This window comes from Scyliorhinus torazame, chromosome 6 (assembly GCF_047496885.1).
Source record: "Scyliorhinus torazame isolate Kashiwa2021f chromosome 6, sScyTor2.1, whole genome shotgun sequence".
Classification (NCBI taxonomy): domain Eukaryota; kingdom Metazoa; phylum Chordata; class Chondrichthyes; order Carcharhiniformes; family Scyliorhinidae; genus Scyliorhinus; species Scyliorhinus torazame.
This window is the reverse complement of record NC_092712.1, coordinates 135,185,862-135,212,719: the sequence shown is the minus strand read 5'-3', so window position 1 is coordinate 135,212,719 and position 26,858 is coordinate 135,185,862. Positions and strand designations below refer to the sequence as shown.

The window sequence follows — 26,858 nt, the reverse complement described above, 5'->3', positions numbered from 1 at the left end:
TCCCACAAGTCCCGAAAGATGTGCTTGTTAGGTGAATGGGACATTCTGAATTCTTCCTCCGTGTACCTGAACAGGCGCCGGTGTGTGGCGACTAGGGGCTTTTCACAGTAACTTCATTGCAGTGTTAATGTAAGCCTACTTGTGACACTAATAAAGATTATTATAATTGCACTAGAATAATGTAAATTTCCCATGGCAGCTATCCAATTTCCAACAAGTTGATCACATGACTAGTTGATGCGCAAAAGAGGTTACATCTGCATTGTTGGGTGTAACTTCTGATGCGACTTGCATTCACACCTACAAGGAAATGGGATGAACAATGTTCATAGGTCAAATCCATAGAATCCCTACAGCACAGGAGGCCATTCGACCCATCGAGTACCCTACCTAAGCCTACTCCCACGCCCCATTCCCGCAACCCCAACTAACCTACACAGCTTTGTGCACCAAAGGACATTTTTAGCATAGCCAACGCATCTTTAGACTGTGGGAGGAAACCCACACAGACAAATGAGGAAAAATGCAAACTCCACACAGTCAGTCACCCAAGGCCAAAATCAAACCCGGGTCCCTTGCGCTATGAGGTAGCAGTGTTAACCGTTGTGCTACTGTGCCACTCATCTGATTCCATTTTGAACTGCTACTTTCAGCTAGTAAAAAGGATAGCCAAAATCAAATATTGAAAATGCCGTATCAACGCAGTATGGGCTTCAGAGGTTAGGATTAAAGTATATGCGAGCACAACTCACTTTGTTCTGCTTTGGTGTCTGCTTTTGATCATAATGATAAAATGGAAATGACAATTTCCCAGTACAATGTCTCAAAAACTGGCAACCTCAGAACAAACTCCATGGCGAATTTTGGATCTTGATGGTTTTAGGATTGGGTAAACCACTTGGAACATGGGAGAAGACAACCACACGAAGGCAACAACAGGACAGCATGCCACCATATCAATGCAACATCCAGTTTATCCATTCAGTACTATTTTACTCATTAATAGTAATTCAAGTTCATAATGCCGGTTTCAGAAAATATCCGATTTTCGGATCACCAGATTAGAGGCATTATACTTTAAGTTCAATTTTTAAAAATATTATAAACTTTTACACCTTTAACAACCTGGAACAGATTCTCTTAAATAAGAATGACATTACAGTTTTTAAACTATACTTAAAAGAGGGCAAGTCAGACAAGGGCAATTTCTTTTGTTCAAAATATTCACCAATTTCACAATGAACTTTTAGCTTCAAGCATATTAACAGAACTTTAAAATTACAGAAATGTAAACCAATTCACTGATCTCACAGAGAAAATTTCCATGTAACTCCAAAGTAAACAGCAAGGGCCATAACACTATAGTACTCTCGAGTACTCTTTAAAGCTCATAGCAACCCCAATCCAGGTTAGCAGTATAAAATTTCCCGTCCTGTAATATGCACCCCGACCACCAACAGCACCACCATCAGCCCCAGATTCAAGAAAAGGTGACATTTTCACATTTCTGAGAGCCAAAGAAAGCCATTTTCTTGCATAAAATAAACTGAAGGACAGCTCTGGAAAGCTGCTGTTAGTCTTTGTTTCCTACCAAACAATCCACACATTGCTGATAGATAAAATAGGCATAACACTGAAGCATTCATCTTGCACTCATCACAATAGATGTAAGTAAGCCAAAATTCAAAGGAATGGAACAGTTTATGCCACATAAGAAAAAGGATGATGATTAGCTGGCAAGACAAATTGGTTGAGACATTGTCATGGAGGCACATCGCCCCACTTCTGAATTAAACAAAAGCATGGGGGATCATATTTCCCCAGTACTTTCCATGTCAACGCCTCAAACAAACAGCAACTTTATCCTCATGCGGTATACACCGTTGCTGCTTTTGAAATGTTCCTGCATCGATCCTGATGAGTGCAAGATGAAATGCTGCAACAGCATTCTCTCCTTTCAGCAATACTCAAAACCACACATTATTTTATTTTTACTGACTATGAAACTTAACCTAACCTAGATTAAAACATCTTACTTCACTAGTAGGTTTTCTATTATACAAATGGATTCTTGAACTCTACAAATCAAGATATTTCCAGTACTCTACCTCAAGGCAATCTGCTGCTTACACTTGACCTCTTGGGACAATAAGCAAGCAGTAGGTTATAAACTGATGCCAGCTATCAAAAATGCTGAACATGTAGCAGGATACGTGTATAGTTCCATGTATCTTGATTTTGCCATGCTTTGTCTGGTGTAAACCTGTTGAATGCCTGCTCGAAGATCATCCCATATTTGATCCAGGCCTATCTGCTTAAGCCCATGGGGGTTTTGGCTCTTGTTTGATGACATTTTCTGTTTTCCTTTTAGTTTTCGACAGCAAAGTTCACAAGTAATCAAGCTATGCCTCCATGAGATGTAGCAGTATCGACACCTTTCAACTTTTTGCTGTTAACTGCCAATGAATTTTACTTCCTCCAGAATTGATCAGACGGACAGTACCTCATCCAACCTGTAACAAAAATAACAGTTTCAAGTAAGAAAAATATCTGAATGTTTGTATATTTCAGATTACAACGGTATATTTTTCTCAATTCTATTCTATTCTTTAAAACAGAATTTTTATACCTGCTTATGATGACAATATTGTGCATTCAAAATATGAAATTCGTAACATTTTGTGAACCAAATTGATGCCAGCTAGCAGCAACTAGCAAGTTTTAAAATATAAGCACCATAGCTAACAGGTTAATTTGATCTCAGTTTATAGCAAACCCTGTAAAGCTTGTTCAGTCCATGCTGTCATCAATCATTGATGCTATTTGATGACATCATATTAGGTCCCTGGGGTGCTAACAAAATAATGCCACATATTAAATACTTAAAAGTACAATTTTGAACAAATGTATGGCATCAATACAACTGGGAGAATATTTTAAATAGAACCTAATCCATAAACTGTAGCACATTTAATTTTGCCAGTGTTAATATTGGGAATTTGAAGTGGTACTTAATCGTTCAAAAGGATTGTTAAATATAGTCACAAATGTCTAGGAAAGCAACAAATGTAAATGAGGAAGATGTGCTGTGAGTTGCGAATTGCCATGTGTTGCTGGGTGATTCGCGCAGCTCTGCCATCAACCTCAGAAAAACTGAACCTTGCCTTCAGTCCACTGAAGAATGACAAGAAATTGCTACACCTACACTGTTAAAACTATTCTCACTCGTTCCACTATTAAATACCAACCAAGTTTCTGCAAGGACGCATTTTAGGTTTCTGCAATGTCATTCAATCTCCGAGGCAGCGAAAGAGAATAAATGAAATTGTGGAATCTTATTGCTGCAGGGAGTACATCCTTTTTCTCTTGCTTTCCTCTCTCTTATTCCAGAATGTCCTTCCCCTTTATATCGTCCTCTCTCCTATTCCAGAATGTCCTTCGCCTTTATATAGTCTACTGTTTCTAGGTTTTTAAATAAATTTTTAAGAGTACCCTGTTATTTTTTTTCCAATTTAGGGGCAATTAGTGTGGCCTGCACATCTTTGGGTTGTGGGAGTGAAACCCACGCAGACATGGGGAGAATGCGCAAACTCCACACGGACAGTGATCCAGGGCCAGGATTCGAACCCGGATTCTCAGGGCGGCAGTCCCAGTGCTAACCATTGCGCCGCCCCTGCGGTTTCTCATTTGATTAATTTTTCCTATGACCTTCTTTGCTGTTTCTTTCTCTCTTCTTAAATCACATTGGTTACAATGACTGTTGGTCCCATCATTCACCACGTTCCCAGATGTCTCATTGATCTCATCATGTCATTATTGACTCGCACTTCCATAAATATGTGCCCCAAAATTGAGCTGAACATAAAACTCCAAATCACTCAACATGCTGCCTGCATCACCACTCAGAAAACACTGGTTCATATAAACTCAAACATTTCACATTAGTCAGAAACAAGCACTCCTTGTGGTGTCTATGGGCTATTCCATTGCAGTCACTAATCAGATCCTATCTACATATCAAATGTAGGGCTTTCACTTCAGGGGAGTAACTATGATCCACAACTCTGTGGTTAAGGTCCTCAATCTCATCAAGGGAATAATATTACCCTCCAACTTAGTGTGGTGAGTGCTCTGGCAGCAGCCATGAAGAATTCTTTTTTCATTTTAGTAACTTAGTTAGGTAAGATGAGAGACACTAACCAGCATCATTATTATTTTCCACATCCAAGAAAAAGAGACATTGATTTGTTCTCAAGATCAAAAATTATATGCAGGGTACTACTCTTTCATGGATGCATTTTCTATACATAAGCCAGATGGTGGTCTTGAAGCTGTGCCTCAATAAATACTATTATAATTTACCTTTTATAAACAGAGGAGCATTTTCATGGCACAATGCATTGTATTTCAGTAACTAATATGTGGTGCAAGACTGCAGAAAATAGGCAAAGCACAGAAAACGTAAGGTCTGCTTTCAGAATTACAATGAGCATCTTAATATTTAGTATTAAAATCCCTAAAAGAGATAAAGATGCTAGTTGCATATTGTGTTTAATTGGCTGTAGGTGGTGGGTATTAGCTAGGGATTCACTTGGGCTTCTACAAATAGAAGCAGACTGAAAATAGGGTTTGCGTTTAGGAGGTGCATCTATGTTTGTAACGTGTATCGCTTGCACAAAAATGCTTTATAAAATATATAAAGATGGCTGGCTGTTTTTTCCTTCACCTGTTGGGTTGTTGGAGAGCAACAGTATCTATATATTACATTAAAAGTGGAACACAGTGAAGTTAACATTATCTTTAGTTAAAATATGGCGTATATAAATGCATCATGGCATTAATGAGATGCAAGCAGCAAGACCCACTTCTGAAGTTGGCCATAACTGGTCACTCATGAATTACACTCCTAACTAAATATCTATCATAAGTCTCAGCCAATTTCATATTAAGCACTGTGAATCAAGCATCGATTCTGCATGTTTATCAAGAGAAATCGATGCATATACAGGAAGTCTTATTTTTAATGACACATCAGTCCATCGATAAAGTTAATCAATAAAGTAATTGCAACTATTTTAAAAGCTAGGCTGAAAGAACTAACTTACTGCCGACACCAACTAAAAAAGCTCTTTCTGTCTGACATACGTCATGAATTTAAACATTTTATCGGCAGGCGAGAACATTTTTGAACTCTTCGAAAGTTTCTGAGAAAGCTTGATATGATTAACCAAATTGAATCTGTATGAATTTAGAGTAGGAAATGTGAACTATATAATAATCGATACGTCATAATTTCAGATCTGAATGGATGGAGGCATGGGAAGCAGGGCAGATGCCAAGTGGAGTCCCTACATGTTCCAATTTACACTGAAGGCTTGAATTTGAAATAAAATGCAAGCTTGTCAAATTTGTTGATACCACAGTGAGTGGCGGAGACAGGACTACAGCAAAAGGGACTATTTTTGCAGCCAAAATTGGAAATCAAATGACAAATTCAAATTACTGCACATTTGTCAAAAAACAATAAAAAGATGCAAGCTGAATTGAACAGCCAGTGGGAGACCCACAACAGGGCTTCTGAGCATTGATTGCCTCTACAGTCTTAATATCTGGATAAGTTTACATTTTAACCAAAGAAAACTGTGAAAGTTCTAACTCTCAGTTTTAATATAGTATAGTAGAAAATATGATTTTTAAACCAGATTATCTTTGTCACATAAGAGGGAAAATTAGATACAGGAATATTGCATTTATAACACAAAAACAGGCCATTTAGCCCATCAACAATCTACATTACTTTAGCGCCACTAGCATTGCTAGTGAAGACATTTAGTAAGAATATTGCTATTAAAAACACAGGCACAGAGCCACAAAGAGAGATATCAACCAGACGAACAAAAGCTTGGCCAACGAGGTACATATTGAGGAACACATTGGAGGAGGAGAGAAGCAGAAGGGCAGAAGTTAAGATAGGGAATTTCAGAGATTCAGGCTGAGGCACTGAAAACATGTTGGCAGTGGTTGGCACTGCTGCTTCACAGGGCCAGGGACCCGGGTTCAAGTCCAGCCTCAGGTGACTGTCTGTTTGGAGTTTGCACATTATCCCAGTGTCTGCGTGGGTTTCCTCCGGGTGCTCCGATTTCTCCCACAGTCCAAAGATGTGCAGGTTAGGAGGGTGGCCAGCCAGAGAAGCATTGGAATAGTCAATTTTCGAGTTAATAAAAGCATTGATTAGGGCTGGGGCGGCACGGTGGTACAGTGGTTAGCAGTGCTGCCTCACAGCGCCAGGGAACCCGGGTTCAATTCCGGCCTTGGGTTACTATGTGCATGGTGCTTGCACTTTCTCCCCATGCATGCGTGGGTTTCCTCCCAGTCCAAAGATGTGCAGGCTAGGTGGATTGGCCAGGCTAAATTGCCTCTTTGTATCCAAGATGTGCAGATTAGGGTGGATTAGCCTAGGTACGGTGCTCATTCAAAGGGTCAGTGTAGACTCGATGGGCCAAATGGCCTCTAGGAATTCTATGGTTTCAGCAGTAGATAAGCTGAAACAGGGGTAGAGTGAACCATTGAATCCTTACAGTGCAGAAGGAGACCATTTGGCCCATCGAGTGAAATGATGCAACAGGATTCGACGTAGACAGTATTGATGATGGCTTGGATAAGTGGTCAGGACCTCACCAGAGTCTTGAACGCAACACCAGGAACGGTCTAGCTCAGCTTCTGACAGTTGGAAAAGATGGAAATGACGGTCAGGGAATGGAACTTTTGGCGGAGTCCAAAGATCTCTCCCTAATTCACCCTTCCCCAGTGCTAAAGCCTAGGGTCCCAAAAAGTATGTATCCTAGTACAGTACTGACTGATCAGTACTTATTCCCAATGGTCCTAGAATAGCCCCAATTTTGATACATCTCTAATTGTACCAACTTTCATGGCATGTTTGCATATCCTATTCAGGCAAATGAAGAAAAAACAAATGCAACACTGACCACTCAAACGTTTGTGTGGCAGATTGTTCTAAGAATTTAGTGAAAACATTTCATCTCCTCGTCTTGCTTGGTGCCCGCCCAGTTTCCAACAGTTGCTAATACAAAGGTAATGCTGGTTAGAAAGTGTCTTAGAATCGCATTGAAACATTTTATGCTACCTCACTGAACTTAGAGAATATCCCCTTTTGATATATACTCTTCTTTTATGTATCCAATTAGCTTTTAAACAATGTTATAGTCTGTACCCAAGTAGCCACTTGTCAAGCATACCAAGTTTCACAAATAATTTTGTATTTCACAGCAATCCTCAATGTATGACGTTGTTACCAATTCACAAAGCAGTAAAACGTCAACCAGCCTCTCAGTTTTACAAAAACTTTAATTAGTTCTCCTCCAAACCTACTCTATTCAATTGAAAATTGCCCAATCTTCCCAACCTTTCTTCATAACGGTAACCTCGCATTCCTAGAATCATTTTAACACCTTCACAATATCTTTCCATGATTTGAAAATCATTCCTCTGGTCATGTCCAAAACCACACAAAAAGTGATCCAACTATTGCAAAACCAGTATCTTCTGCAAATTCTAAATCACTTCCTAGGTGTTGAGGGGTGACCTTATAGACGTCTACAAGATTGAGGGGCAAGTACTCTTTCCCAGGATGGAGGAGTCAGTCACCAGGGGGCAGAGGTTTAAGGTCCATGGGGCAAAGTTTAGAGGAGATGTGTGAGGCAGATTTTTTATGCAGGGCGTGGCGAGTGCCTGGAACGCATTGCCTGGGGATGTTGTGGAAGCAGAAGACATCTTGACAAATACATGGATAGGATGGGTATGAGGGATACAGCACAAGGATGTGCTGAGGGTTTTGGCCAAGGTTGGTATCATGACCAGCACAGGCTTGGAGGGCCAAAGGGCCTGTTCCTGTGTTGTATTATTCTTTGTTCTGGTCATGTTTCTATCAGAAACTCAAGTTTTCCATTTAGATAAATATTTTTGACAAAAAAGTCAGATACATAGAAATTAAAGAAGAAGTGTGTCACGGGCCGGAACATAACCTCAGAAAGGGAATCTTAGGTGTGCATTATGTAAATTATTGAGACAATTTTATGAATGTGTGCGCTAAACATGGAGCTTCATCGATCGTGAGCACATATTAGGAAATCAAGGTTGATCTCCCAAAATGACAAACATCCTGGGCAACATGCCCGCAACATTCCAGTGTGAACTCCAGATGGGACAAAGCTCCACATTGGGAATTAATACTTGTAAAATAGATACACAAAACATTAGATTTTTTAAAAATCTGCTCGTCTCTCGCTATTCTACACGATAACAAACTTGGTTACAATACCAACTTGCCATATACTTGTATCATAAAGGCAGTTATCTTTGTCACATTGATATAATAGTTACTAATCATAAAAGACTGAATCAGGCAGCATTGGTTAGCACTGTTGCCTCACGGCGCCAAGGTTCCAGGTTCGATCCCGGCTCTGGGTCACTGTCTGTGTGGAGTTTGCACATTCTCCCAGTGTTTGCGTGGGTTTAGCCCCCACAACTCAAAGATGTGCAGGGTAGGTGGATTGGCCATGCTAATCGCCCCTTAATTGGAAAAAATGAATTGGGTAATCTAACATTTTTTTTAAATAAAGACTCAATAAGGAAGCCAAATTCTTACTGGACCTATTATAAATAGCAGTGTTACAATTTAATCATATGAACTTCACTCTTGGACATTAACAAATCCAAATTATTGACCATGCCCAAGCCTTTTCATAGCACATCATTGTGTCCGGTACCTTTGAGCACATTTCATAATGATGTCATAATTAGAAAGACAGAGCATTGGTTTAGTGATGTCATGAGAAACAGACCGCATGGCACTGCCCCCATTTTAAGAGTTACATTAAAATACCTACCCAAGATATGGGGTAACGATGAGCTATCAATCCACTCAGTTCATTGCTGGTCATTTATCAGGTGACATGTATCATATGGCTCATTGCATATATCCTCTGTTATACAGATAATAATTGGAATAAGGCATGTTACAACCCGAGTTAGGTTATGAACTAAGATTGTATGCCAAAATTTACCTTGGGTTGATGAGTATGTAACATGACATGACAGGAATGACAGACAGTAGGATAGCCTTTATGATGCAAATGACCATGTGAAAGAAAAATTCTGTAAAATACCCAGTTTTGTGATACAGAGCCAATGGGCCACAAGAGAGGAATAGAAAATATAAACTCAGACAAGAAGGTTACAAAGAAATGACTGTTCCAACATACAAGTGTATAAGTGTAGAATACCTATGTAAACATCATTAGAAACTGGCAAACCAGCTTCAGAAATAATTATACCATTTATAGTAATAAATGAGAACAGCATTAATGGCCCTTGAAGAAAGCGGTCCACAAAGATCTGTTTGACGTGGTTTTCCCCTGTCCCATGACAGTTTAAATCTACAATTTCACAAGATCTCATTCAGCAAGAGGGTAACTTTTCCAAGGATTTGCTTTTAAAGTGGCACTAACTGAATACTGGAAGTTCTCAATTCAGTCACTGACTGCAGTCTGGTCTTACCACAACAGCACACCCTGAGGAAACATTGACAACATCGGCTGGTTTCCACGTTATTCTGCATACAAGCAACTCCAGATTTTGCTGTCAGTTTCAGTGGAGTAATAATGCAGCACGGTAGCACAAGTGGCTAGCACTGTGGCTTCACAGCACCAGGGTCCCAGGTTCGATTTCCCGCTGGGTCACTGTGCGGAGTCTGCACATTCTCCCTGTGTTTCCTCCGGGTGCTCTGGTTTCCTCCCACAGTCCAAAGAAATTCAGGTTAAGTGGATTGGACATGATAAACTGCCCTTAGTGACCAAACAAAAAGGTTAGGAAGGGTTATGGGGATAGGGTGGAAGTGAGGGCTTAAGTGGGTCGGTGCAGACTCGATGGGCCGAATGGCGTCCTTCTGCACTGTATGTTCTATGACCCCAAAAGTTGGGTTGACCTTCATTATCACTGTAAAATTTAGACAAAATCATTCCAATTGAATCATAAAATCTTCTATGATTTGAGATGGAAAACGAGGGGTCCGGCGAGACCGATAGGGGATTTAATTAGGGGAACAGATAGGCATTTCCGTGACCACAGAAGTGATCCCAGGATGGTATGTTGCCTCCCTGGTGCTAGAGTCCAAGGTATCACAGAGCAGCTGCAGAACATTTAAGAGGGCAAAATCGTAGTACACATTGGTACCAATGACGAGTTTAAAAAGGGATGAAGTCCTGAAAGTAGGATACAGGGAGTTGGTGATATATTAAGAAGCAGGACCTCGAAGGTAGTAATCGCAGGGTTATTTCTAGTGCTATGCACTGGTGAGAGTAGAAATAAGAGGATAGGTAGGGATAACGTATGAGGATGAGTTCCAGATTCCTGAGGTATTGGAGAAAGTGGGCCCTATACAAACTGGATGGGATACACCCCAGCTGGAATGGGACCAATATCCTTGCAGGGATGTTTACTGTTGGGGAGGCTTTAAACTAGTATGGTGGGGGATGGATTGGATTGGATTTGTTTATTGTCACGTGTACCGAGGTACAGTGAAAAGTATTTTTCTGCGAGCAGCTCAACAGATCATTAAGTACATGAGAAGAAAAGGGAATAAAAGAAAATACATAATAGGGAACACAACATATACAATGTAACTACATAAGCACTGACATCGGATGAAGCATACAGGGTGTAGTGTTAATGAGGTCAGTCCATAAGAGGGTCATTTAGGAGTCTGGTGACAGTGGGGAAGCAGCTGTTTTTGAGTCTGTTCGTGCATGTTCTCAGACTTCTGTATATCCTGCCCGATGGAAGAAGTTGGAAGAGTGAGTAAGCCGGGTGGGAGGGATCTTTGATTATACTGCCCGCTTTCCCCAGGCAGCGGGAGGTGTAGATGGAGTCAATGGATGGGAGGCAGGTTCATGTGATGGACTGGGCAGTGTTCACGACTCTCTGAAGTTTCTTGCGGTCCTGGGCCGAGCAGTTGCCACACCAGGCTGTGATGCAGCCCGATAGGATGCTTTCTATGGTGCATCAGTAAAAGTTGGTAAGGGTTAATGTGGACATGCCGAATTTCCTTAGTTTCCTGAGGAAGTATAGGCGCTGTTGTGCTTTCTTGGTGGTAGTGTCGACGTGGGTGGACCAGGACAGATTTTTGGAGATGTGCACCCCTAGGAATTTGAAACTGCTAACCATCTCCACCTCAGCCCCGTTGATGCTGACAGGGGTGTGTACAGTACTTTGCTTCCTGAAGTCAATTACCTGAGCAGGGAGTTAGAGGAGATGGGAGCTGGGTGACAAACAAGGCAAAAAAAGTGAAAGCAAAGGAGGAAGACATGGGAATAAAAGGCAAAAAACAAACAGTGGCTCTATTATCCAGAGGTGGGTTTAGAAAGAGGATTGGATAATTAGCTAGAAGCAGCCAATAGCAATAAGAGGGTCTTTCTCAGGTTGGAGAACAGTAACCAGTGGTGTGCCACAGGGATCAGTGCTGGGACCACAGCTCTTCACAATATATATTAATTATTTGGAGGAAGGAACAGAGTGTACTGTGGCCAGATTTAAAAATGATATAAAGGTGGGAGGGAGGCAGGTTGTAAGGAGGATATAAATAGCTTAAAGAGATATTGACAAGTTAAGTGGGCAGAAAATTGCCAACTGGAATTCAATGTGGGAAAATGCAAGATTGTTCATTATGGAAGAATGAAAATGCAAATTACATAAATGGAGAGACTTCAGGAACCTGTAGCACAAAGGGACTGGGGGTTTTTGTTTATGAAACCCAGAAAGCTAGCAAACCGGTGCAGACAGTAATAGGGAAAGCAAATGGAATGCTGGCTTTTTTTTGAAGAGAAGTATTTTTATTTTAATTTTTAACATTTTACAAAACAAAAACATTACACCCTCAAATACAATAAACCCTGCACCAACACCCCCCCAAACTCAGCCCCACCACCGCAACCCCTACACAACTACGCCTCTCCCCGCCCCCCCCCCGGACAGCTGACAGTAAATAGTTCTGAAATGCAAAATTAACAAATCCCATCTCTTGTGGAACTCCTCATTTGTCCCGCTTAGGACAAATTTCACCTTCTCCAGATGTAAGAACTCCACGTTGAGGCACAGGGTGGAGAAGCTGACCTCCACCCCAACAGAACCCACCTGTGAGTGATCAAAGGCTAAAACTACTATACTCTCTATACACACATGACTGTGGGGCAAAATTTGGCTCCAACTTCATCTACACGTTTGTTGATAACACGGCCGTAGTAGGATCTCGAACAATGGGTCAGAGTACAGGAGGGAGACAGAGAACCTAGTGGCATGGTATAACAACAACAATCTCTCCCTCAACGTCAGCAAAACTAAGGAGCTGGTCATGGACTTCAGGAAGCAAAGTATCGTACACACATCAATGGTGCAGAGGTGGAGATGGTTGACAGCTTCAAATTCCTAGGTGTGCACATCACCAGTAGTCTGTCCTGGGCCACCCAGGATCGAATCTGGGACCTCAGCGTCGTGAGGACGTAAGCTACTTGTGACACTAATAAAAGGTTATTCCTATTGTGGGCGCTGGCGATGGCATTGTTTCTGTTTGCCCCAGGGAAGTATTCGAGAAGTCCTGTGGACCAAGAAAGCACAACAGCACCTTTACTTCCTCAGAAAGCTATGGAGATTCAGCATGTCCACATTGACTCTTAACAATTTTTACAGCCTGGTATGGCAACTGCTCGGCCTAAGGCCGTAAGAAACTACAGATCGTGAATACAGCCTGTCCATTACGCAAAACCACCTCCCATCCATTGACTCTGTCGATACCTCCCGCTGCCTTGGGAAAGCGAGCAGCATAATCAAAGGCCCTCCCATCGGAGTTATTCTCTCTTTCATTGTGCAGGAGATACAAATATCTGAGAACACGCACTAACTAATAGGTTCAAAAAACAGCTTCTTTCCCTGTTACCAGGCTCCAGGTCCCAGGTTCGATTCCCCGCTGGGTCACTGTCTGTGCGGAGTTTGCACGTTCTCCCAGTGTCTGCATGGGTTTCCTCCGGGTGCTCCGGTTTCCTCCCACAGCCAAAGACGTGCAGGTTAGATGGATTGGCCATGATAAATTGCCCTTAGTGACCAAAAAGGTTAGGAGGGGGTATTGGGTTACGGGGATAGGGCGGAAGTGAGGGTTTAAGTGGGTTGGCGCAGACCCGATGGGCCGAATGGCCTCCTTCTGCACTGTATGTTCTATCTGCCCCCGCTCCCGTCTGCAACTCCGGCAGGTCAGACACCGTGAATATGGCCCCAAGGGGACATGGCTCCAAATCCATTTGCAGGATCGCTGACATGGTGCTGAAAATGACTCCCAAAATTTCTCCAGCTTCGGGCAGGACCAGAACATGGGCACATGATCAGCCAGGCTCTTCCGAAACTGTTCGCACGTGTCCACTGCCCTTCAAACAGCAGGCTCAACTTGGCTTTGTCAAATGTGCCATGTGCACCACCTTCAACTGTATCAACTCAGCCTCGTGCATGACGTTGAGGCATTCACCACCCCCCCCCCCCCCCCCCCACCCCCCCACAGCACCTCACACCACAGGCCCTCCTCCTCCCACTTGGCGTTAACCCCTTCCATAGACACCTTATGCTTTTCCAAAATCCTCCCATAAATCACCGAGTCCACCTCACCCTCCAACCCCATTACCGACAGCACCTCTTCCAACAACGAGGAGCCAGGTGTTAATGGAAAGGTTGGAAAAACCTTTCTAGCAAAATCCCGCACCTGCATATCCAAAAGTCCTCCTTACGCAGAAACCTAATCTTTCCGCTCAACTCCTCCAAGCTTGTGAACTGTCCCTCCAAAAATCCCTCATCTCCTTCACCACTCTCTCTTCCCAACCCCAAAACCTCACATCCATCCACCCCAGCTCAAATCCATGATTACCCTGGATTGGCATCAGCCTTGACCCTGCTCCCAACTTAAAGTGCTGCCGAAATTGCCTCCAAATCTTCAACATGGCACCTACCACAGGACTTCTCGAATACTTCCCTGGGGCAAACAGAAACCGTGCCATCACCAGCACCCACAATAAGAATAACCTTTATTAGTGTCACAAGTAGCTTACATCCTCACGACGCTGAGGTCCCAGATTCGATCCTAGCCCGGGGTCACTGTCCGTGTGGAGTTTGCACATTCTCCCAGTGTTTGCACAACCCAAAGATGTGCAGGATAGGTGGATTGGCCATGCTAAATTGCTCCTTAATAGGAAAAATGTATTGGGTATTCTAAATTTATTTTTAAAAAGTAGGCGTACATTATCATTGCAATGAAATTACTGTGAAAATCCCCTACTCGCTACACTACGGCCTCTGTCCAGATACATGGAGGGAGAATTCAGAATGTCCAATTCACCTAACAGCGCATCTCTCAGGACTTGTGGAAGGAGACCGGAGCACCCGGAAGAAACCCACGCAGACATGGGGAGAACGTGCAGACAACGCACAGGCAGCAACCCAAGCCAGGTATCGAACCCGGGTCCATGGCGCTGTGAAACAACAGTGCCAATCACTGTGCTACCATGCCCATGATATTCATGAAGTCACCGAATGATTTTGACCCCCTACAAGAACCCACCTCCATCCTCACCCATAATTCCTCCGCCTGCCTACTCCAGCCTCGAACCTTCTCCTCGGTCACCGCCCAGTAATAATCCAACAAGTTCCAATGGCCGAAGTGCCGCCTTCCTTACCCTCACCACCTTCCCTTCCAAACAAACAAAACCAACCTGTCCACCCCCTTAAAAAAATGACTTTGGCAAAAAGACTGGCAGGCACTGAAATACGAATTAAAACAGGGGCAAAAATTCATCTTAACTACCTGCACCCTACCAGCGACATGGGAAGACTGTCCCACCTCAATAAATCCACTTTCACCGTCCCAACCAGAACCCCAGTTTACAAAGCCGCACCCAATCCCAGGCCACCTGCACTCCCAAATGCCTGAAATGGATTGCTGCACCCGAAATGGCCACCCCCGGAGAAGACACCACAAAATACTCGTTTTCCCCCAAATTCAGCTTGTATCCCCAAAACACCTAAGCAGACCCATTATGTCCCAGAGTTCGGGTCAGAAATATATAACAGCAGATCATCTGCGAACAGAGAGACACCCTGTGCTCTCTTCCCATCCCCAGCCCCCAACCATCACCACTATCCCACCATAAATTTGAGCGCTTCACTGCAATGGCCAACGACTCTATCACCAGTGCAAACAGAAGGAGGGGACATGGGGCATCCCGGTCTCGTTCCCCAATGCAGCAGAAAGTACCCCTGAATTCATACCATTTGTTCGCACACCATTGGATCCTTATATAATAATTTCACCTATGTCACAAACACAAGGCCCAATCCCAAGCTTCTCCAACACTGCAAACAAATAGCTCCACTCAATCAAATGCCTTCTCCATATCCAATGCCACCACCATCTCCAAATCCCTTCCTTCTGCCAGAGAAAGCACCACATTCAGCAGAGGTCGCACATTCAACGACAACTGCCTACCCTTATTAATAAACCCCACCTGATGCTCCCCAAGCACCTTTGAACAGCATTCCTCCAATCTCAACGCAACACCTTAGCCAGTATCTTGGCATCCACATTCAATAGAAAATGGGCCAAATGACCCACACTCCACCGGAAAATTGTTCCTTTTTAAAGCAACAATGAAATGGATGCCTGACCCATTGTTTCCGACAAGGCCCCCGAACCACTGTATCCTAAAAAATTTCCACCAACAGCTTATCCTTAAACTTTTTATAAAATCCCACAGGAAAACCATCCGGCCCCGATGCCTTACTCATCTGCATCTTCCCCATCACTACATGCACTTCTTCCACCCCACTGGCTCCTCTAATCCCACTCTCTCCTCCTCTCCTACCTCCAGGCACTCCAATGACCTCAAAAATTCCCTCATATCGTACATCTTCCGGTGGTTCCGATCTACACAGGTCCCTATAAACTCTTCAAAAAAAACTGTTCCCCTGCTCCGGCACCACCATCAGCTCACCTGGGATAGTGGGGTAATACCACAAAGGATTTGATTAGAACTATTTCAGTATTGTGGCAAGGGCAGAAATCTGGCAGACTAGATTCAAATACAAGAATTTGAGGAAAGGTGGGAACAGAGGTCTTGTGACACAGTGGGTAGTTTTCATGCCACTCAGCCAGAAGTTGCTGGTTCAAGTCCTACTCCAAGACTTGATGGTCATGAAAAGTATATTCATAATGCAATCCAAAAGGTTGACTGTCAACCTGAAAATTCATCCAACATGCCCACGGTAGACATTACGAGCAAGAGACATGCCTGGTCAGCTATGCTTCATGCAGACTGGCACCCCTCAAGCTATGGCTTCTATCCTCAGGCGAGTGAACTTGTTCCAGCAAAACCTAGCTATGGAAAACAGATGCAAGTATATGCTTGGTCTACCTGATGAGTCTCTAGATGCAAGAAGTCTTCTAAGTCTAAAGATGGGCATAGATAACAATACAATCAAAGACTCTGGGAAAAAGGAGGTTAAGAAGGGCCAGGAGCTTGCAAATAGTTTGCAAGGATTGGCACAGGCTGGAAAAGGTTCCTTGAGTTTATCAGGTTTATTTGAATTGGTTTTTCCCCAAAGCTCTCGCAGAGCTCATTTATTCCCACTAATCTGTTGACCAGCCACTGGAAAAAATAAGAAAAACTAGAGGAAAATAAACAATACTAAACAAAGAGAAAAAATTACTGGACTGATATCCCAATGGCTCACACAAGACACATTCAAACCCCTCCACTTGGAAGAAGCAAGGTCACAAATCTGTCATACTGGGCCTGCAACAGGTGGGGAGAACACCAACAAAAAGGGAAAAACCTATCTAACCTCACCCTCACCAAATTGACCTGTCGTACATCTATTTCGGAGTGCACCAGCAGGAAGTATCACCACACAGTCCTTATGGAAACAAAGCCCTGTCTGTACGCCAACGATACTTTCCATTGCATCACAATACTAAGTGGGATAGACTCAGGACAGACCGAGCAGCTCAAAATTGGCATCCAGACTGTGGGCCATCAAAAGAACCGTATGTAGCCAGCACCATATACCTCAACATATTCCTCACTCTACCATTACCATCAAACCAGGTGGTTCACCCTTGTTCAAGGAAAAGCATATGAGGTTTTGCCAGGAAACATCAGGCATAGCTAAAAATGATGTGCCAACATGGTGAAACTGCACCACTGGACTACATGCATGCTTAAAAAAAAGCAGGCTACAGACAGGGCCACGTAATCTCAGAACCAACGGAACAGATCATAGCTCTGCAATCTTGCCATATTTATGATAATTATGGTGGACAACTCAACAGCTAACAGAGAAAGAGGCTCCAAAAACATCCTCATTCTCAGTGTTCAGCAAATTGGTTCACTCCACATAATATCAAGAAACAGCAGAAGACAAGCTGGGCGACACGGTGACAGGCACTGCTGCCTCACAGTGCCAGGGACCAGGGCTCAATTCCGGCCTAAAACGATGATCAAGTCCAATCCCATCAATTATCATAATTGACATGCCATCAGCCTATTCTCAGTGATGGAAAGTATTGCCATCAAGAACATAAGAACTAGAAGCAGGAGTAGGCCATCTGGCCCCTCGAGCCTGCTCCACCATTCAATGAGATCATGGCTGATCTTTTGTGAACTCAGCTCCACTTTCCGGCCCGAACACCATAACCCTTAATCCCTTCATTCTTCAAAAAACTATCTATCTTTATCTTAAAAACATTTAATGAAGGAGCCTCTACTGCTTCACTGGGCAAGGAATTCCATAGATTCACAACCCTTTGGGTGAAGAAGTTCCTCCTAAACTCAGTCCTAAATCTACTTCCCCTTATTTTGAGGCTATGCCCCCTAGTTCTGCTTTCACCCGCCAGTGGAAACAACCTGCCAGCATCTATCCTATCTATTCCCTTCATAATTTTATGTTTCTATAAGATCCCCCCTCATCCTTCTAAATTCCAACAAGTACAGTCCCAGTCTACTCAACCTCTCCTCGTAATCCAACCCCTTCAGCTCTGGGATTAACCTAGTGAATCTCCTCTGCACACCCTCCAGCGCCAGTACGTCCTTTCTCAAGTAAGGAGACCAAAACTGAACACAATAAAGCTGCACTAACTCCACAATAACCTGTTCAGCAATGGTTTCACCATAGCCTTTCAACTTTAGACCTTATTGCTGCCTTGTCCAAAGATAGAAATAATAGCCAAATTCCAGAGATGAGAAGCATAGAATTCACAGAACTTAGTGCCGGAGGCCATTCGGCCCATCGAGTCTGCATCGGCTCTTGGAAAGAGCACCCTACCAAAGGTCAACACCTCCACCCTATCCCCATAGCCCAGTAACCCCATCCAACACTAAGGGCAATTTTGGACACTAAGGGCAATTTATCATGGCCAATCCACCTAACCTGCACATCTTTGGACTGTGGGAGGAAACCGGAGCACCCGGAGGAAACCCACGCACACACGGGGAGGATATGCAGACTCCGCACAGACAGTGACCCAAGCCGGAATCGAATCTGGGGCCCTGGAGCTGTGAAGCAATTGTGCTATCCACAATGTCCTTGACATCATCTCAGCTTCAGTACATTGATGCAGGTAGTCCTCAGGGCAATTTCCCAGGCCCAATCATCTTAAACTGCTTTATAATGATTTCCCGTCCAACCATCTCCCATGACATTCAATGGCATCATCCCCCGCTGAATTCCACACCATCAATATATTGGGGGGTTACCACTGACCAGGAACTGAACTAAGCCAGCCATGTACAAACTGCAGATACAAGTACAAATCAGATGCAGTGAGGCGAGTAACTCACTTCTCAACTCACCAAGGCCAGTTCACCATCTACAAGACACATATCAGAAGGGCGATGTAAAACTCTCCACTTACCAGAATGAATGCAGTTCCAACTACACTCGCTCAACACCACCCAAATAAAGCAAAACATTTGATCAACTCCCCAACTGCCACCAATGCACAGTGGCAACAGTGTGTGCTATCTACAAAATGATTAAAGCAACTCACCACAGCACCTTCCAAACCCATGACTTCTACCACCTAGAACAAGGGCAGCAGACATGCAAGTCCCCCTCCAAGTCACACATCATCCTAACTTGGAACTATATTGCCATTCCTTCCCTGTCACTATGTCAAATTCTGAAACTCCCGAACAGCACTGTGGTGCAATCATACCACATGGACTGCAGTGAGTCAAGGCAGAGGCTCACCACAAGCTTCTCAAGGGAAATTAGGGAAGAAGCACACACCAATTTTCAGCCAATACAATTCATTCCACGTGATATCAAGAAACAGCTGACAGCACTGAATACTGCAAAGGCTATGGGTCCTGATAATATTCCAGCAATAGTTCTGAAGATTTATGCTCCAGAACATGCCGCACCCTTAGCCAATCTGTTCCAGAACAGCTACAACGCTGGCATCTACCCGGCAATGTGGAAAATGCCCTGTCCTGTACACAGGAAATAGAACAAATCCAACCCAGCTAATTACCACATCAGTCTACTGTCGATCATCAGCAAAGTGATGGAAGGAGTCATCAACAGTGCTATCAAGGATACTTACTCAGCAATAACCTGCTCATGAACGCTCAGTTTGGGTTCAGCCAGGGTAACTCAACTCCTGACTCATTACAGCCTTGGTTCAAACATGGACAAAAGAGCTGAATGCCAGAGGTAAGGTGAGAGTGTGTGCCCTTGACATCAAGGCAGCATTTGACCGAGTATGGCATCAAGGAGCCCTAACTATACTGAAGCCAATGGTAATCGGGGGAAAACTCCACGTTGATTGGAGTCATATCTGGCACAAAGGAAGATGTTTGTGGTAGTTGGAGGTAAATGATCTCAGCTCCAGGACATCACTGCAGGAGTTCCTCAGGGTAGTGTCCTAGGTCCAATCATCTTTAGCTGCTTTATCAATAAGATCCCTTCCATCCAGAAACAGGGATATCTGCGGACGACTTCACAATGTTCAGCACCATTCGCGACTCCTTAGATAACGATGCAGTCCATGTCCAAATGCAACAAGACCTGGACAATATCCAGGCTTGACGGACAAGTGTCAAGTTACATTCGCTCCACACAGTGCCAGGCAATAGCCATCTCCTACAAGTGAGATTTGACCATCGCCCTTGACATTCAATGGCATTACCATCATTGAATCCCCCACAATCAACATCCTGGGGGTTACCATTGATCACAAACTAAACTGGACTAGCCACATTAATACTGTGGCTACCAGGGCAGGTCAAAGGCTAGGAATCTTACGGTGAATAACTCACCTCCCCCAAAGCCTGTCCACCATCTACAAGGCCAAGTCAGGAGTGTAATGGAATACTCTACACTTGCCTGGATGACTGCAGCTCCAACAACACTCAAAAAGCTTGACACTTTCCAGGACAAAGCAGCCAGTTTGATTGCTCCTCCTTCCACAAACATTCAAACCCCCCAATCACCAATGAACAGTGGCTGCCTTGTGTACCATCTACAAGATGCACTGCAATAACTCACCAAGGTTCCTTAGATAGCACCTTGCAACCCCACAACCACTACATCTAGAAGGACAAGAGCAGCAGATACTGGGAACCCCACCACCTGCAGGTTCCGCTCCAAGTCACTCACCACCCTGACTTAGAAATATATTGCCTTTCCTTCACTGTGGCTGGTCAAAATCCTGGAACTCCTTCCCCAACAGCATAGTGCATGCACCTACACCTGAAGGACTGCAATGGTTCCTGAAGGACTGCAGTGGTTCCAGAGGCCAACTCGCCACCACTTTCTGAAGGGCAACTAGTGATGGGCAATAAATGCTGACCTAACCAGCGACACCCACATCCTGTAAATGAATTTTTAAAAAATTTATATGGGAAGGAGTAGGCGATAACCGACTAATACACTAACAGTAGCTGTGTTTTCCAACTAGTAGCTTCAGTCTCCAGTGTGCAAACCTGTTTATAGTTTGATGGAAAACAGCACATTTGCAGGTGAACTCCAGAAAAATTCCAAGAAGTTAAAATAAGTAATAATAAGGTACTTCAAATTTCAGAATATAGCTTAAGGATTTCTTGTAATGTGTCCCAAGAACAGTTTTTTGGTCAGTGTATTCCAGTTTTTAGCCCCAAAAGAGAAAAGAGCAGTGCTGGAACTGGTTCTGGGAAATGAAGTGAGCAAACATAGTTTGTTTCATTAGGGAACCATTTTGGAAACCATGATCACAATTTCATTAAGCTGAGAGTAATTATGGAAAAGGATGAAGAAAGGAATCTAATGTGAAAATACACAACCGGAAGGGGGCCAATTTCAGTGATTTGAAAAGCAACCTGGCTAGATGGAGTGGAATCAAAAATTGGTAGATGAAACAGTGACTGAGCTATGGATGGTTTTAAGTAGGAATCAGTTTGGGTACAATCTGGACACTTTCCCACACAGCGAAAGGAAGGCATCCATGGCTGGAACTCCCTGGATAACTAGAAATATACAAAATGAAACAGTAAAATGAGGCTTAGATAAACATTAGGTTCCTAATTCAGCATAAACCAAGCTACATTCAGAAACTAGACAAGTACTGAAAAAGGAAATACAAAGATCAAGGAGAGTATATGAAAACAATTAGAAAATAATGTAAGAGGGTAGCCAAGAAGTCTTTCATAAGCTTAAATAGTTAAGGTTAGTCAAATGGTGGAGTTGGTTGGGAGGACTTATGGGGGAAGAGGGCATATCTAAAGTACTAAAATGAGTACTTTGCATCAGTCTTCAGTAAAGAGGATGCTGCTAATGTCACGGTAAAGGAGGAGCTAACAGAGAAATTGGATTGGATAACTATAAAAGATCAAATTCTGTTATCCCTGGTACCAGTTAGATGGAGAGCTGGAGAAATTGGGGATTTTCTCAGGGGCAGAGGAGAAGGAAAAATGTAATACTGGTGTTCAAAATCACAGAGTTCAGAGGAAATAAAGAAGAAACAAGTGGAGCAATACTTAGATCAAGTTTTAAGATAAAAGAACCAGTGGTGTTGGTGGTGGTGTGGGGGGGGGGGGGGGGGGGGGGAGAGAGGAGAGAAAGAGAGAGAGACTAGTATGCAGTGAGATTTTAATTACAGTGAATGGTGATGAAAGCATTTTCAGATTCAATAATAACTTTCAAAACAAATCAGATAAATACTTGAAGCAGAATAATCTGTAGGGTTGAGGGAAGGAGAAGGTGAGTTTAACAAATTTGATAGACCTTTCAGAGTCAGTAGATGTGTGATGGGCCAAATGGCTTTCTTCCATGTTCTATGATTGTATAAACAGTTTATTTTTATTATAAAAACACTCATGGCTTAGTGAATAGAACTCTCACCCGGTTCAAGTCACATTTAGGAACTCATGCACAAGAATCTAGGTTGAAACTCCAGTGCACCTAATGGAGCATTGTCAGAGGTGCCATCAATGAGACATCAAACCAAAACACCCTCCATCCCTCAAGTGGCATAAAAGATCTCCTGGCATTAATTTGAAGAAAACCAGGGGCAGTCTCCCCATGTCCTAGTCAATACATCTTTCTCAATTCAATATTTTCTTTTTTAATTATATGGTCATTATCAAAGTTTTTTTTAGGGAAGCTTGATGTGTGGCAAATTGGCAGTCTCATTTTCCATTTTAAAATATTGTACAATTCAAAGTACTTCTGACTGCAAAGCACTCAGATGTCCAACAGTCAAGAAAAGCACTTTATAATGCAAGTCTTTCTATTCCTTTGAGAGTGAAATCCCCAGACAGTACAGAATCACTGCATTATGAATCCACTACTACATACACTTTTGTTTCTATTGACTCTCTTTGCTGAGGCTGGGCGGTTCAATGAGGTCTTCAATTATTATAATGACATTCTTTGACACTCAAGCCTACAAAATAACCCTCATTAATTATAGTCAGCCATAATTCTTTGCCACATTGCAACTTCTTAAAAAATCTAGTACGGCAAATGTCGAAGGTTAATTGTGGGAAGAGAAAAATGGGAGAGGGGAATTTGTACAATCTGAAATGGTTTAGGTCATCATTTAACTACCTATGCATTACCTCTCAAAGCAAGAAATAACAAGAAATGGCATGTTTTCGGTTTCATTTGATATTCCAAAGTGAGTTTATTTAACTTGTTCTTATATCACATCATGTTGTTATGGAAGATCACAATGTTTTCACAAGAGAGGTCACAATGCTATGATACATTTCGTACTGTATTAATAACTTATTTAATTTAGACACTACAGTTTTTGTATATAAATCTTTAAAGCGGAAGTTCCCAGTGTATTGCAACCCCCTTGCCGCAATGGGGTATGAGCAGTCAAATTTGGGATCACGAGCTGCGTCTCCATCAAGCACCAATGGAGACTGTGAAGATGTAACAGGAGTAGGAGAGGAGAAAAGTCTCAGAGATCTATAAGGGGCTGATGGAGTGGGAGGGAGCCCGATAGGGCAGGTAAAGAGAAAGTGGGAAGAAGAGCTTGGTGGGGAGTTGGAGGCCGGGTTATGGGAGGAGGCCCTCAGGAGAGTTAATGCATCCTCGTCATGTGCCAGGCTCAGCCTGATAGTTTAAGGTGGTCCACAGGGCACACATGACTGTGGCCCGGATGAGCAGGTTCTTTGAGGAGGTGGGGGACAGGTGCGGGCAATGTGCGGGGGCTCCTGCGAACCATGTCCATTTGTTTTGGGCATGCCCAAGACTGAGGGGTTTCTGGCAGGGGTTCGCTGACGTCATGTCAGAGGTCTTAAAAGTGAGGGTGGTTTCAAGTCCAGGGGGGCATGGGAGATGAGTACGGATTGGGGGCGGTGACATGATTTGTGTAAACCATGTTGGCTGGGGTCTGTGCCTTGGGGGGGGGGGGTTGTTGGTTATATTGTTGTATTTTTGTTTTTATTGAAATTTGATGTTTAAAATTGTTAAAATTATACATGCCTCAATAAACTATTTCTATTTAAAAAAAAGACTGTGGAGATGAGCTGACCCAGTGTGGAGACTCTGACAGAAAAGCCCTGGACACACACCAGTGCCACTAAACAGCAAGAGATGGACGATGAGCAAACAACCTTGAACATTAGAAAACACTATGGCAGATCAAGTGGGCCAGGGAAGTTTATGTGGTACGTTGGTGCAGATAGAGATAAGCACGCACAGGTATTGACCGGGTAGGGATGTGTGCGCGTATAAAGACTAACACAAATGGACTTCTCAATTGCCCAAGATTTTCTTCATTTTTGTTTTTTAAATGCTAGGGTTTTGACAGTCGTGTCCAGTAATGCTTCAATAAAGCACCTCACCAGAACCTTGCAGTAACAGGAATGCCTAGTATAGTTAGAGATCTCAGTTGAGTGGTTTTTCCATTTCAGGAATAAAAGCCAGCAAATCAAAGTTACTTAAATCCAGCGATGATGATGCCACAAAGCTCATCAATTCACCACTAACACAAAATATGAAGATTGAAGTGCAAAACTGATTTCTTTGGCACTTATCAAATCGTCATCGAGCAACATTCACCTCATCATCTAAAAGAGGTGTTCTGTCACTAAGATATACACATTGCAAGCAAAATAATTTTTTGTGGATGGGAAGATCCCAGAATGGAACCTCTGGCTCAAAAGATTAACTTTTTAAAATATAAAATGTAGAGGAAGAGTCACAGTACCTCTAATTAGTTTTAACAAGAAATGGCATTAAACATGAATAGCTTAACAATGTGGAGTTTGCACCTTCTCCCCGTGTCTGCATGAGTCTCACCCCACAATACAAAAAGATGTGCATGGTAGCTAAAATTGCCCGTTAATAGGGCCAGGACTCACTTCAGATACCTGGGGGTGTATGTTGCTTGGGATTGGGGGTGTTCCGTAGGTACAACATTTGTAGTTTGGTGGGGAGGGTGAAAGCTGATTTGGCAAGGTGGGATGGTCTCCCTCTGTCACTGGCGGGTCAGCGGTTAAAATGAATGTGCTGCCACAATTCCTGTTATTTTCCAATGCCTGCCAATTTTCCTGCCAAAGGCATTTTTTAGAGAGGTTGAAGGGATGATTACCTCGTTCATATGGGGAGGGAAGGTGGCCAGAATTAGAAAGGTGCTACTACAGAGAGGAAGGCAGGCAGGGGGTTTGGGTCTTCTGAACCGGACGTATTAATACTGGGCGGTGAATGTGGAGAAGGTACGGAGCTGGGTCACAGGGGTTGACTCCAATGTGTCAGAATGGAGGAGAGTTTGTGTAGGGGGTCAGAGGAGAGACCACATTCATATGTTTTAGTCCTGTCCAAACCTGGAGGATTACTGGGAGGTTTTTAGGGTAATCTCTAAAGTGGTGCACGTGAAACTGGACACGGGCCCTTAGGAGGCCATATTCGGGGTGTTGGACCAGCCGGGGTTGGAAATGGGTGCGGAGGCAGATGTTGTAGCCTTCGCCTCGTTGGTCACACGATGACGGATCCTGTTTGAGTGGAGGTCAGCCTCTCCACCCTGTGCCCTGGCGTGGCGGGGGCCCTGCTGGAATTCTTGAGACGCTTGAAAAGTTCAAATTTGAACTGAGGGGAAGGATGGAGGGGTTCTACAATTTATGGGCGTTATTCATTATGCAGTTTTGAGAATTAGATTACATCAAACATTGGGGGGTGGGTGGGGAGAACTGGATGTGTTAATGGTGACTCTGGGTGATTCCCGATTCCTTTTTGTCATTTCTTTATGTTAATGTTTGGGGGTTTGGTGGGAGAATGGGATCGTTGGTATTGATATGGGGATTGACATTGCATTCATTACTGATTATTGTTGGGTGTAAATTTGGGAGAAAATTTGAAAAAGGAGAATAAAAATATTTTGGGGGAAAAAATGACGTTAATTGTGTACTCTATATATTTTTTTAAACATAACAATTACACACAGGTTTTAGGGTTAACATGGATTACAAAGTACATCTTAGTCTACAATTAACACAAGGTTGCTTAAGAAGACTGGGAAAATTCACTTGGGGTTCAGAATGGAGTGTGTATGTTGTGGATGTCAGAATTCCGCCTTCAACAAGTCGGGTTTGGTCGTCAAGATTCATTTGGGTTCAGGTCAAAGACTTCCCACGCAAATGTTGTGTCAGCTCGTGTTAGGGTCCTTTCAAAAACATTCAGTTTTTACATTTAAGATTTGGGTTTGTTTATTGTCACGTGTACCGAGGTACAATGAAAACTATTTTTCTGCGAGTAGCTCAAACAGATCATTTGGTACATGAAAAGAAAATACATAATAAGGCAACACAAGGTACACAATGTAAATACATAAGACATCGGCATCGGGTGAAACATACAGGAGTGTAGTATTAATCAGGTCAGTCCATAAGAGGGTCATTTAGGAGTCTGGTAACAGCGGGGAAGAAACTGTTTTTGAATCTGTGCGTGTTTGCAGACCTTTGTAGCTCCTGCCCGATGGAAGAAGTTGGAAGAGCGAGTAAGCCGGGTGGGAGGGGTATTTGATTATGCTGTCCGCTTTCCCAAGGCAGCGGGAGGTGTAAATGGAGTCAGTGGATGGGAGGTGGGTTTGTGTGATTTCTGGGCTGTGTTCACGGCTCTCTAAAGTTTCTTGCAGTCTTGGGCCGAGCAGTTGCCATACCAGGCTGTGATTCAGCCAGATAGGATGTTTTCTATGGTGCATCTGTAAAAGTTGGTAAGAGTCAGTGTGGACATGCTGAATTTCCTTAGTCTCCTGAGGAAGTAAA

General features: G+C 43.2%; 1 protein-coding gene across 2 annotated transcripts in view; it reads right to left on the bottom strand.

The window, feature by feature from the left end:
- LOC140425033 (cullin-1) overlaps window positions 1-26,858 on the bottom strand; it is a 177,511-nt gene that overhangs the window by 134,700 nt on the left and 15,953 nt on the right. For both annotated transcript variants that reach the window (XM_072508821.1, XM_072508822.1), the window contains exon 2: window positions 2,214-2,513. In XM_072508821.1, the coding sequence (XP_072364922.1) occupies window positions 2,214-2,353 (140 nt within the window). In that variant the 5' untranslated portion in view covers window positions 2,354-2,513. The remainder of the gene's footprint in view (window positions 1-2,213; window positions 2,514-26,858) is intronic.